Source organism: Pipra filicauda, unplaced genomic scaffold, assembly GCF_003945595.2.
Source record: "Pipra filicauda isolate LSUMZ 115617 unplaced genomic scaffold, ASM394559v2 scaffold23_size5868930_pilon, whole genome shotgun sequence".
NCBI lineage: Eukaryota > Metazoa > Chordata > Aves > Passeriformes > Pipridae > Pipra > Pipra filicauda.
The window spans coordinates 3,644,131-3,657,313 of NW_024104354.1; the positions used below are offsets into that span (position 1 = coordinate 3,644,131).

At 35.8% G+C, this 13,183-nt stretch overlaps 1 protein-coding gene across 2 annotated transcripts in view; it reads right to left on the minus strand.

Annotated features, from left to right (window-relative positions):
- The window catches only part of LAMA2 (laminin subunit alpha 2), a 289,789-nt gene that overhangs the window by 47,902 nt on the left and 228,704 nt on the right, over nt 1-13,183 (minus strand). Inside the window, exons 42-46 of one of the 2 annotated variants that reach the window (XM_039381758.1) lie at nt 7,878-7,994; nt 4,408-4,590; nt 3,120-3,125; nt 1,887-2,041; nt 151-294 (exon numbers count right to left, since the gene is read on the minus strand). In XM_039381758.1, the coding sequence (XP_039237692.1) occupies nt 151-294; nt 1,887-2,041; nt 3,120-3,125; nt 4,408-4,590; nt 7,878-7,994 (605 nt within the window). The remainder of the gene's footprint in view (nt 1-150; nt 295-1,886; nt 2,042-3,119; nt 3,126-4,407; nt 4,591-7,877; nt 7,995-13,183) is intronic. The other variant, XM_039381756.1, reaches the window with a different exon arrangement.

The window sequence follows — 13,183 nt, forward strand, 5'->3', positions numbered from 1 at the left end:
CAAAGACAGTATATGTCTAGATTATCTTAGACCCTCTACTACTGCCTTGAAGCCTCTGTGAGAAAAAAAAAGCCTTTCTCATCCTCTATATTTGTCAGTAGTCTGATCTGATCGAGCAACTCTGACATGAAAAGCAGGAGACAGACTCACAAACTTGGCACTTCCAAGGTAAAAAAGCAGATTGTCAGCAACTACAGTCTTCACATTGACAATGACGGTGTTGTATGTTCCCTTCTTTATTTCTGGTCTGTATGTGCGAATACAATTGCCTCCAGAGGACACGGACACTTTGATCTTCAAAAAAAAAGCACAGCAGAAAGAATTCAGTTCACTGCTTATTATTCCAGAATTAACTATGGATGCTTCCAACTAATTATAAAAATATACTCTTTTTTCTTCACATTTTTTTGTTACATGTACCAAGGAGTTGCTTGGGTATGCAGAGGAGGTAGAAATGGAATTTTCTTTCTGGAATTGTTTATTAACAGGACATAAAAGCCTTTTCTGGCATTCAGATTTGAAAGAACACACTGTATAGACTAAAAATAGCTAGAAGATATAACAGTCTAATGCAAGCAGCAGTGGAATTCTAGCAGTACAGACAGTCTGTAAGTGGAATATACAGACAGGAAAATAAACAGCATTCCTAAAGGAATCACATTATATTGCTATTGGGTAGTCAGAATGATCTATTTTTCTCTTGCAATATCTTTGATTATGCCAATTTAAGACACTTTTTCGCTATTATTTTTAAACCAACAGCTGTGTCTATCACTGCTTTTACATAGTCCATAATGGAGTTGGCATTCATAACTAAGTTTTATTTTCACAGCTGAGTGACATATGCATTTGGATACATGTACTAGTTTCCTCAGGCTCTAAGCACAGATAAAAACACTTTACTGTTTGCTTTCATAATGCCAGCACAGACATAATGACAGTACAATGGTATTTCAATCCCAGCTAGACATGTTTATGCATTAGAGGAAATGCACATAATAGTATCATCTTATGCTTAGGGCTAACTTTGGTAAAAAGGAGATCCATTAGAGGACCAAATTCACAATTTCCCTATCACAGAAATGTTGAGCAGTTAATTACTTCAAAGCCTTTAGTAAAACATACCATTACTGTAGCCTGTCTTTCTACTCTGTGCAAATTTCATCAAGTATATGGAATGCACTTCTTTCACAGTGTCCTAGTATCCTGTAGATTGCTTCTTTCCACTATTTTTCAACCATTTTTGAGGAAGATTTCTTAAGTACCATCTTCAAGATTTTTTTCCCTTTGTTATTTTGGTCACAAGCTGAATAACCTCACTATTAACCAGCTGATCCTCAAGTTGACAGCATTGCTGAGTCAGGGAGGTGGACTCCAAACTCCCTAAATGGACAAGAGTCCATTTTGAGTCCTCAACGCTGCTACTGGACAAAGAAAAATCAAAAATATGGGAAAAACAAATATACTCAGCAATTTCAATGAATTTGAGTTGGTGTCATTCTTGAGTAATATAAGTTCTATGAAATGAAATCTAGGGCTTAATATAATTGCTGAAACAAAAAAATACATTTTTGTTTTCACAAAAAACCAATTATATTGTGACTTTTCTGTTGTACTATCATCTACAATACTTAAATAATAACCTTTTCAGACACGTTCCTACAGATGTTATTAATTTAACAAGTGCAGGGTTGAAATGAAAAAATGACACAGAATGAAAATCATCAGAATATTCTCTTTTTATCTGAGAAATTATACTCCATTATTTTCTCTCTTTACTCTGTTTAGAATTAGGAAGGGTTTACACTGTGGAAAAGAAATAAAAAAGTGGAAAATAAAATCCCATCAATACTCAAAAGGTCATTTTTTTGAGAAAGAGGACTTACCGAATTGGCTTGCTTCCGAGCTTGGTTTATCAGCTCTTTTATTTGAGAAATGTTTTTCCCTAAGTTATCCTGAAGTTCTTTGATTGGCTTGATTTTATCTAACAGGCGATCTGCTTCCTTTTCTAGGGTTTTAATACTGGAATCTGCATCAGCAACTTCAAAAGAAAGAACAAGGCAGAGTTTTAGAGAATAGTGGCAGAGACTAATTAGACATTGCAAAAACAAAATCCAAGAAAATTCTGCATACACTATGCTCAGATGATAGTATATGCTACTATGAGGTACACATAGACCAGGAAGCTACTTGAACAGAATAAGATAATTTCAGAATATTTAGAATCAAGTTAAAACAGCAAAAGTAGCAAAAACATGGGTTAAAGCAGGACTTTGAAGATGTAACTATGCTTCAGGTCAGGATGATACTAATGGAAAACATTTCCTGTAGTGAAATGCATTTATGAATGAAATATTTGCTTTCCTCTTTTTTTTAAACTCCAATTTTGAAGAAATATGCTAGATTAACAAAAACTGGTTAGTTTCCATTAGTAATTTCTGAAACAGTGTTAAAATGAATTTGAAATTAATTCTTGAATTAATTATAATGGGCACAAATAGAAAAAAGCTTTATTCTGGTCACAAGCTTAAGATTCTGTATGTGTACTGAAAGCAGATTTAAACACAGTGGCAGTAAACCGCACATGTTCTTTTTTTCAGGTGCACTTAATTATTTTACATGGATATTTTTGTCTCTTTTGTCTTTAAGCTTCAAATTACTTTTTTGCCTCTCAACACAAAGCTAGTGAATAATGCCTTTTTTTGACAATTCATCAGCAGATCTAAGTATTACAACACTTGGCTAGAATGAGGGTGTGGGCTTTTGTGGATGACATTGAAAGGGACAAAAGCACGTTTACCAAAAGAATGTATTTTACATGAAAATAATAGTAATAGCAATAAAAATAATGCTTAGATAAAGCAGAAATTATTGCATATCTTGTTTTTGGTTCATCACCCAAACACTCATACCAAACCTTCAAGATGCTTCTCAAGGTTTCACGTAAGGTAAACTGCCAAGTAAGTCACTTTATCTCAAAGTTTTCAAAAAGTGACTATTTAGCTATTTCAATGAATGTGAAACATAGAGCACCATGCAGAAGCTTTGGTGGTAAGCAGTCAATCATCGTTTACTGGAAAATGCACACTAAAAGCTGCAAGTAAGATAAACGTACGTACAGATTTCTGCAGGCAAGATATGGAGACAAAGAAAAGAGAAAAAACAGAAGATAACGTAAGAGAACATTTTGAAGATCTAAACAGACATGTAAAGTAAAATAAAGGACAAGATGAGTCTATAAAAAACTTTTTACCGTTTGTACTCTGCACATCTACGAAATGAGAATTCAGGGCCTGAATTTTGACATAGAAGAGAGGCTATGTCTACTTCAGCATGTAGTCATGAGTGCCAACATATTCACTTTATACATCTGGAATGGTTTACATTACTTTAATCTCATTCTGTAATCTGAGTATCTATTAACAATTGAAGAATGGTAGAAGTGTACTTCTGGAGAACATCTTCCAGTTAAGCTTTATCTGACATGAAACAGTTTGCAAGAGTTAAGACCACTATTCAATGCAAACAAAATAAAGGTGACTAGGGACAATCAGGACATTGTACAGAATCAATTGGAAGAGGATATTTGTCCATAGAATGAGAATGAAAACCTCCTAAATTGTATGTTTTTAGGTGCCCAGCTTCATCAAGCTGACAACAAGCTGGGGAGCCCAGGGTAGCTAAGAAATTAGTCCTTCTGTAATTTTCTAAAGACCCTCTGGTTTTGTGGTCAGCCCTGATTGTGTACTCTGTAGGAGAGGGTCTAACAATCTACCATAAAATGTGTTGTAATTTAGAATTAATCCGTTATCCATCATAACCAAAGTGAAAATGCTAAAGCAATTATCACATTTGATAACAGAAACCGTGGTGGGGAAAAAAAAAAAAGCAGACAAAAGTTCATTCCCAGAATCTCCTTTCTTTCTTTCTTCTTAAGCATCTTCAGTGCTCTACCAAAAATAGTAATGTATAAGAAAGAAGTCATGCATTTCTCCAAGGACTGATTATCTGATTGACTGAAGACAGGTACAGTGTGGGCTATTTTACTTGAATCAAGTGGTGAATTGCTAGTCAGAACCTTTGATTATTCACCTCCTAAATACTTTAAAAAGTAGTCTGTGGAACAAATCTATCCATTACATTTTCATCATGCTGACATGAGCTTTTCTTTGAACTACTAGCATTAAGATTTAAAATTCTTTTCACAGAATCACAGAATTGTTAGTTTGTCCTTTTTCATATATAAGAAGTCCAGAAAATAGAAGTGATAGAGATTCCTTTTATTCCAGCATACTGTAGAATGCTATATGAGTGCAATTCTGGAGTGTCTCTGTTTCATTTTGAGATGTGAAATGAAAACCACAAACTGAAAAAAACCCACCACTAAACAACCCAAAAAGATCTTACTGTTCTTGATAGGATCCTTCACAACAGCATTTGTTTTGGCCACATCATCTGTAAGTTTACTGTAGTTGTTTTTCAAGCCCAGGAGATTCTGATTGAGGTCTTTAATTTGGGCCAGGATGTCATTTGCAGTACTGTTGGCTTGTCTTGCTTTGTCCTTTGCTGCCTGTACCTTTATAGCTGTATCTGTAGGTAGAAAAGGATAATGAAGTGATAAGTAGAGAAGTTTCTTCCACACATCTTAAGAATAAACTTGGGTAAAAGTTCTACTGTGTTACGTAGTTAAACACAGTTAAACTGCGTTATATAGTTCTTTGAGACTTCCTATTTCACACATAGCAAGACATTATTACTTGTAAATTTCGACTGCAGAATCTGACCCTTTATATCTTTTTTGGGACATCAAATGCATGCGAAGAAGAAAAAAGGCTCCAGCCCCATTTGTATGCAAAGGACAAATAATTTTCAGGAAGTAAAATTGTATGCAATTTTTGTTGTTGCTGTTGACTCATTGGTTAATGAGTCAAGAGTCAGATATAATATTTGATATTTAGAAATAGGAGTTTCAATCTTCTGATGTACAGAGTACAGAAATCTAACTCCGTGACAAATATTTTTGTGAATCAGGGGACCAAGGATCCATTGCCCTAGTTAATCACATACATCCATAGACATCATGGGTGACCTTGAGCAAAGCAATTAGTCTAATACTGCCCCACCTCTCTGCCTGAAAAATGGAAACCAGTGTTCTGTCTTTGGGGTGAAAATATTCAAGTTGAATGGTTTTGATTCTGCCATTGATAAATGATAAAACAGACAGCTAAATATTCAAGTAGGTACTTATTCAGATCCTGTGTAAACTGGATTGCTTTAAAACTTATCATGCAGCTCAGGTGCTGTTGTCAGGCTGAGAATACTGCATATGATGAGCCAGTAGCACAGACTGTGTTTGGCTAGGGAGCAGAGATTTTCTAAGTTCCCATAGATGTGAGGAAGTGAGCAGGCAGAAAATGTGGTGGACACTCCAGCTTGCAAGGGAACTGATGTGAACTCCCACCCTATTACCGCACCATAGTGGAGTCATGTTCTCTGGTTCTCTGGTTTCTTGAATCCTTAAACAAAATATATCACAGGGTCATTTCTTGTCCCTTCCTCATTGATTATTGTCCTGTCGGACAACTAATTTACTGCATTTTTTTATCCATGCCATTTATTTGCTCTGAATTTCATTCTTAATAAACATCAGCTTGTTTTGATGAGTGTCCTTGTCCCAAGAACAGGCATCCTGTAACTCTAATCTGCCAAGAGTTTAATGCATTACTAATGATTGCATATTTCATATTTATTTTACATGTTCCATATTTAGTAATCTGTGTCCTAAGGTTAACAGGCCTTAGACATCCATTTTGTTTGACTGAGACATCTATCTGTGCACAAGAAGACAAACACTCATGTCAATATCTGTGACCAAAACCCAAGAAATGGTATACTATGAGGACAAAATATTAAACAATTTATTTTGTGAATGACTGATTCCAAGGATTACTAGATCCAAACCAAAACTTTTCAGTTAGTTGGAATCTTAAAGCCACAAAAATGTACAACACGAATAGTAAATTGTTTTTCATGCCAAGGTTTTACTTGCAGTCTGAACCTTCTAGACCATCAGAAACCAGACAGAATATAGATTTTCCTTAGAGACTTTCCTTAAGGCATACCTTCAGTTTATAAAGTATTCCTTGAAGAGAAAAGTTATAGCAGAATACATTGATTAAAATCTTTCTATTTTCTAAAACATTCATTTTATCATTCACTGTCCATTATAATGAAACTGCTGTAACTCCCTGTCTCTTGCTATCACAACACAATGTAGCTAACATCTGAGGACTTTGGGATTTTAATGAATATTACATTTTTTTTGAAAAAAATGTCTATATGGAATGAAAAATGTGCATATGTGAGAGACTGAAATATTAACGGTTAATGACTCAAAAAATTGGGTACTGGCAAAAGCAGCAGGTGCTTTGCTGAGACCGGATTTGCAGCCTGCAGATGAAGGGGAGAAGGATGGTTTTTGAGTGCCTGGGGTGAAACCTCTGACTTGCATAAGAACAGCCCATGTGCAGTGAGGGTGCACACCCATCACTGGAAGATCATCAACAAACTGATCTTTGTTTAGCAAGAAGCTGTTTCTTGTGCCAGATAAGGGAAAAGGCCAATAAGAGGCAGATCCCTCAAGACAGGGATAATGCTTTTTATCATGCCAATGTCCTCCTTACACAGGCAAAGGCATAAAACTCTCCCTCCCCAGGATATGTATCAGGACATTCACATGCAGGCCTGAAGGTACTCATCCCTTCTGATAAGGCATAACTGGCTCACCTATGCTGGCTTGAGAGGCCAGCTGTCATATCATAAACCATCAAAGAGCCCAGACTCATTTCTGGGGCCTTCCACCAGAGGACCACACGTGATCCACAGTGTTGCATCAAACACAGTAAAACTCCCCCCCAGGAAGGTACCTGGGTATTCCCACCTGAACCTGAGTGTATATTAAACCCTCGAACTTTATGTTGTGTGGGGCTTCCTTGACCCCAGAGGGATCAAGACTGCAACCATCACTTTGGCTAACAGACATCTAAATTGCAAGGACCTAATCTCCTGCTGAATCCACTGGTGGTGATATCTTTCCTCTCTGCTACCTACTCTTAGCTTTTCTTTATCTTTATCTCTTTTCCTTGTTTATTTTCTTCAGTGATATTTTTATACTTTTATATTGTTATATTTCTATAGTTAATAACCAAAAGGATGGCATACCTCCTTTCCGTTGCAACTAAATTGTTCTAAAATAAACCTGCCACATATATATATATACAAACACTGGTCACTCAGTCTCAGTTACCCTGGCTTCAGAGGTGGGTTGTAACACAACAGCACTTCAGAGTCCATTGAGGAAAATTTGTTCCAGTCATAAGCATTTTAGAGCTAAAAAAGATATACAACACCAAACAGTGACTGGAAACATTGAGAGTGTGGTAGAAAAGTAAGACAAAATCCAGAAAATTTCACTCTGCTTTTTCTGTAAAGTCAGTAAGTCTTATGCTTCTTTGGTTAAATTACACTGGTGAAATTATAACGGTTCATTAAACAGTAGTTTCATAAAAAGACTTTTCACATATAAACAAAAGACTGTTTTTCTCAGAGTGTATACCATATCCTGCTATCATAATTATTTTCCTTCAGAAACCTTCTTCAAACTGTAGAGCATGGTACCTTTTACCATTCAAACCGATACCACGTAACTTTTCAGTTTTCTCTCTCACATTGCTCATCTTCATCTTATAACAACAGCCAATGGTTAAAGTAGACATAGTGTGGACACAGGCAAAGATTGATGAGATGGATGTTAAGTGATGGAAAAAGAAACAAAAGAACGGAGATGAGTCAAGTGTTGCAACACTTTTCCAACTTACCATTAGGAATGGCTGACAGCTTTCCTAAAGTTTCATTCAAAGCTCTCAGGAGATTGGAATTCTTCTCATCAGCATCTTTCAGCCTGTTCTGCATGCTGTCCAGATCATCCCCATTTTCTATAAAAAGTCCATATGATACAGAAGCTTTAACACTTTGATTCCACTACCCTTTCTTTGCACAAAACTTAAAATGCATAATAACAAGCAAGTCATTTTTCATTAAGATATTATATTGTGTAAATAAGGAAGTCCAGTAGAACTTGTTGTAGTGTTCACTGATCATCTTCTCCTGTTTCTTTAAGTTCCCTAGTTCCATGGTATTTAAATGCTTCAGTTCCTTGTACTGTTGTATATTTATCATGAGTTTTTCTAAGGCGTGCAGAGGAAAGAACTACAATCACAGATGGTTGCCTAAGTTGAATGAGTTGAATGTAGTGTGAAAGAGGCAAGCATGATTAGGTCAGTTAGCTGTTGTAAGTTGGCCACAGCCTAGTCGTCCTGGATTTTCTCAAAGATAACCAGTGTTGACATAACATCGAGGAAAATACAAGATCACCCTGGCACTGATCATCAATATGAGAAGAACACACTAACAACAGGTTATTATGAAACAAACATACTAAATTTTTAGGGGAAATGCCTGTCTAGTAAATAACATTCATAGCTAAGAATTTGTTCAAACCGAAGAACTAGTACAAATCAAAGGCACAGGTGTGTCATATTTGGCACATTATGGTTGAAACTGATGTTCTCCTTCACAAGGAAGTTCCTATTCTTCATCAGTTGCTCTGAATAAAAATCATGGAAGATCTTTTGAACAGCATCCAGCATAGCAACAATTTTTCAAACTCTCAAAAACGAGCTTCCAGTTAAGTTTTATGGTTATTGAAACAGACATTATTCCAAAATTCAGAAGTAAAGTTTGGCATAAAAAATGCTGGTTAATGTTTAAACTACTATAGTAGGGGGCATTTTTGATCATTTCTTCCTATCAATACAAAATTATTCGAAACAGGTAATTTCCTGCCTTAAAGGCATATCCTATTCGGAAAGTAATTCAACATCACTGAGCTTGACAGCCAGAAGAGGAGAATAATTTGTACAAAAGGAGTTCAGGATACAAACTATGACTGTGACCTTCAGATATGTGACAGGTTATTGAAAATAAACAACTACTTTTTAGATACTTATCCAAATAGATACTGAGATAGGAAAATGTACTGGCGATGAGGTATGTTGGTGAATTGTAAGAATATGCATAAAAAGCATCTCTTTTTACTAAGGAACAATAATTAGGTGTATCATTGGTATTCCAACCCCGCCAACATCACCAGGGCTGTAACACTTTCGTGAGAGAAAAAATGGTACATTAAAATGAGGGACTGTAGTTCACATTCCAAAATTTCTAGAAAATCTAGTTTCTCAAAACTAGGTGTGCAAAAAGCAATTTGTAAAGAGAAAAATCAAACAAAATTTATATAGCCTATAAGAAATAATTTATTAAATTTTCCAAGGCTATAGCAAGGCTGAAGTAGCACATAGAATTTAAACGAGAATTATACTTTTTTTGTTAGATCTTTTGAAACGTCATTCAGGAGAAAATCTGTTTGCATTATCTAAATTAAAGCAACATGCAGGAGTGCTTGGAGGTATGCCTTCACTCCTGCAAAATGTCCTGCAGAGGAACAGGACATTTGTGTGAACTGTAAGAGGCACAGTTAACACTAGAATAAAGTTGGGAAGAATCACACAAATTATGAGATCACTCTTCTCCTCAAAAACACCTTTATTTTTAAATGACAGGTTTCGTCACAACTGCTAAATGAAGTTACTGGTAGTGGGATATTGTTAAACCAGGATAAACTCATGATATTCTGGTCTTGTATGCCCTGAGATTTTATCTGAGTTCATTTCTTGTTAAGTAATAATACTGACAAAACTGTTTTAATTTCCTCTATTTAATTCTGAAATTATGGTTTGCCTGATAATTTCTTGGTGTCTCTGGTGGGATGTTAGTGTTTATAAAGTGTGTCAATATTTCTGAGAAGTTTGATTCATTTATGCTCTAACTTTGTAGCACACTTTTAAATTATCTCTTTTTCTCCTTTTTACTCTGCCAGATCCAACATGCTAATTATCCCCCAGTTATATTTCTGAAGAATCATGTTTTCAGACTTCTGTTTTCAGCTTTGTAACCATAGCAGCAAACTGGAATTTAATGAAGGAAGTTTCCCTAGAACTCCTGAAATACCTGTTAAATTGTTTTTCTTTTAATTCCTCAAATACATTTTAAGGATATGGCTTTGGTTTTTTTCTTTTTTAATTACAATAATAAAGCCATAAATAAGTGTTCCTAGGGAGGCTCTTACACAAAGAGAAGTGAGGAGATGTTATGTCCCATGTCAGCTTTTCAAGGAAATTGTTCATTTTGCACAGTGATATTAAGATGAGGTTTTATTCTGAAGTAACTTCTCATATTGTAATTCAGATGGCCTCTTCACTAAGCACTGAACTAATTTTCTGTATGAATCACAAACTGAACCACTTCACATCAGCTTTCCCCCATCCTTTCAGTATTAGCATTTATGAAAAATGCTGGAGCTATGATTTGAAGGCCTGAGATCCTCCAGTTAATCATCAAAGCTAGTCAAAATACAGGCAGCTTTTCCTAAGTTTTTTTTCTAAACTACAGAGCTTATCTGACTTGGAAGAGGTTAGTAGGTCTGCACTGTCAGTTCACATTAAAGTATAGGTTGAGGAGTATCCTGAGAAATTTATCTCAATACTGTTTCCATTTGATTAGCTCTGCACAGAGATGGCACAGGATACCAATAAATGCACTGTTTATTGTTCAAATGAGCAAAACTAGTCATGCATTGCTGAAACTAAACTCTTAAGAGTAAGCAGAAACCTGAAGGACTTGGCATGTATGGGCCTTTAAATTTTCTGGATTGGTTAACGTGAACAAAGATTTTCAATCCCTCTTTATATTAAACAAAGCATTACAGGATAAAGCATCACCCCTTTTTCCTCTGAGTGAATAAACTGAAGCGAGCCAAACGAAAAAAAATACCTGCACGCATATATTTCATCTTAAGATGAACTTAAGAATTTAGTTACTTACTGTTTATAGGCAGTGATCTACTCTTACAAAGGACACGTTTTTACAAGTCTCTGCAGATCACATACAAGGTGATACTGGTTAAGGACTGATGATGAGCCACCATCATAGTGGAACATATGTGGAAACACATATGTAGAAACATAGTGGAGCATAGTCAAAACAGGCATCTTCTGATAGTATGGACCAATGCAGTTTTTCCATGCGAAACTGTCCAAAAAGACATTACAAGGCTATGCTACCAAATGCATGTACCCCAAAATCAGAATAAAGATGGAAATCTACCGAGTAGCAACACATGCAGCTGTTTTTATTTACTGGAAACAGCACAAATGAACTGACCATTACACACATCTCTGTTATCTTTGTATTACTTCTTCCAAATAGCATTCTTGCTTTCCACAGTCTCATCCTATAAAGATGAAGATAGGTCACAAGCTGATTTTTTCCCCCTAAACCAAGCAAGACTTGGCATTAGAAACAAACAGGGGAAAGATATGCAACTACAGAAATGCAGCTAATGATGTTTAACTTTTTAAGAAGACTACTTTTAGCACTGACTGCAATAATTTGGTGAATGCAATATGCCAGGTCAGCAGAAATACAAAGCAGAGGAGAATACACAAACAAGGGATCTATCACCTTGTTATGTTGCCTATCAGCTGGAAAATGTTTTAGCTAAAAATATTCACATGCTGTCAGACAAGACAAGTCCCCCTCAAGTTGTCAATTCTTCAGCAAAAGAAATGACTTGACAGCAACCTCCAGATGATGAGGAGTTTATATATCTTAGTTTCACTTTTCATTGATCAGTTTTGACAAAGTCTGTATACAGTCTCAAATCTATGCTGGGGCAAGTATATTTTTAAAACATTAAATTCAAAATTATAAGAAAGAAAAATTGCTCCTGGCAAACTGAAAAATCCCTCAAGGCACAGAGAGAATGCAGCTAGCAGGCAGCAGCATTTACTCACTTGTAGCCAAAATTTCAAAACTCCCTCTTAGTCAGAGTACTACAGAGTACTACATACAGATTTTGCTTCTTTGAATAACCAGGGTTATTCTTTCTAACTCCAAGCCCCACTGAGAGAGAAAGTACTAAATCTCCATTTTAATAGCTTCTGTCAGAACATTTGCTTTGTAAGGACTGTTTCAGCAGTCTTTGGTGGTAATATAAAACATTTTCATGATTAACAGTGGTTTTATAACTCAGGTAATTGGCTACAAATCAGGAGACTGTCATAATGTAGGAAGAAAACACTCTCACCTCTATCACAGCCTAGCCTGGAATTTTGGAGTATATATCAGTTGAGTGGCTTATAGGTCTTCATTACTTTAACTAATGTACTACCTGTAGTGCAGACAGAAAAATTTTAAACTAGTGATTACTTCTTTCTACCAAATCTTTATAGAGTACCCATTAGCCATCCTGCACTTCCAGCTGAGACTCTAAACAGGGTGGCTTTATAGGAATTCTAAAAAAATATCTTACTATTCATTTGACACTGAACTCTCACTTTCTATCGTGGGAACAGCAAGACATCCAGAAGGGATTATGTTCATAATACTAATAACATATGTTCTATGTTATCCACAATAATAATAATATCATCACTTTGAGCAAAAGCGGGGTGGGGAATAGAAATCTGTCATTGCATTTTATTCTTACACGTCTGTATTCTGGGCACAATGTTAACTGATCTCCACGGGTCAAACTGTGGAGCATGGCCATGTTTTATTAGATGCAAAAAGATGTACTGTTCAAGTTCAGAATGTTTGTCTTTATGAAGCCCTTTAAATCTAAGACATATCAGAGAGCATTAAGAAAGCTCCATCTCATTACCCTTCAGTCTGGGGCCAAGAACATAGACAAAGATCTAATATGTGCATTACAAGCACTGCTGCCTGCTTACATTCGGTTTGCTTTATGCATCTTTAGACTCTTTAGACTTTTGCTTCTGAATTATGAAACTGTAATCAAATTCTCACTGGTACAATGGGAGAATAATATACATATTTCCAAAATTCTCTGAAGTAATGTCTGATTGAGGTGGTAATATATCTTGTCTCAGGGTTAAATTGAATGGTCTCGTGAACACATGGAATTCACATACATCCAAGTACAGACACTATTTTACTTTGTCCTTGAAAAGAGGGCACAGTGCTATGTGAAACACATGGTTAC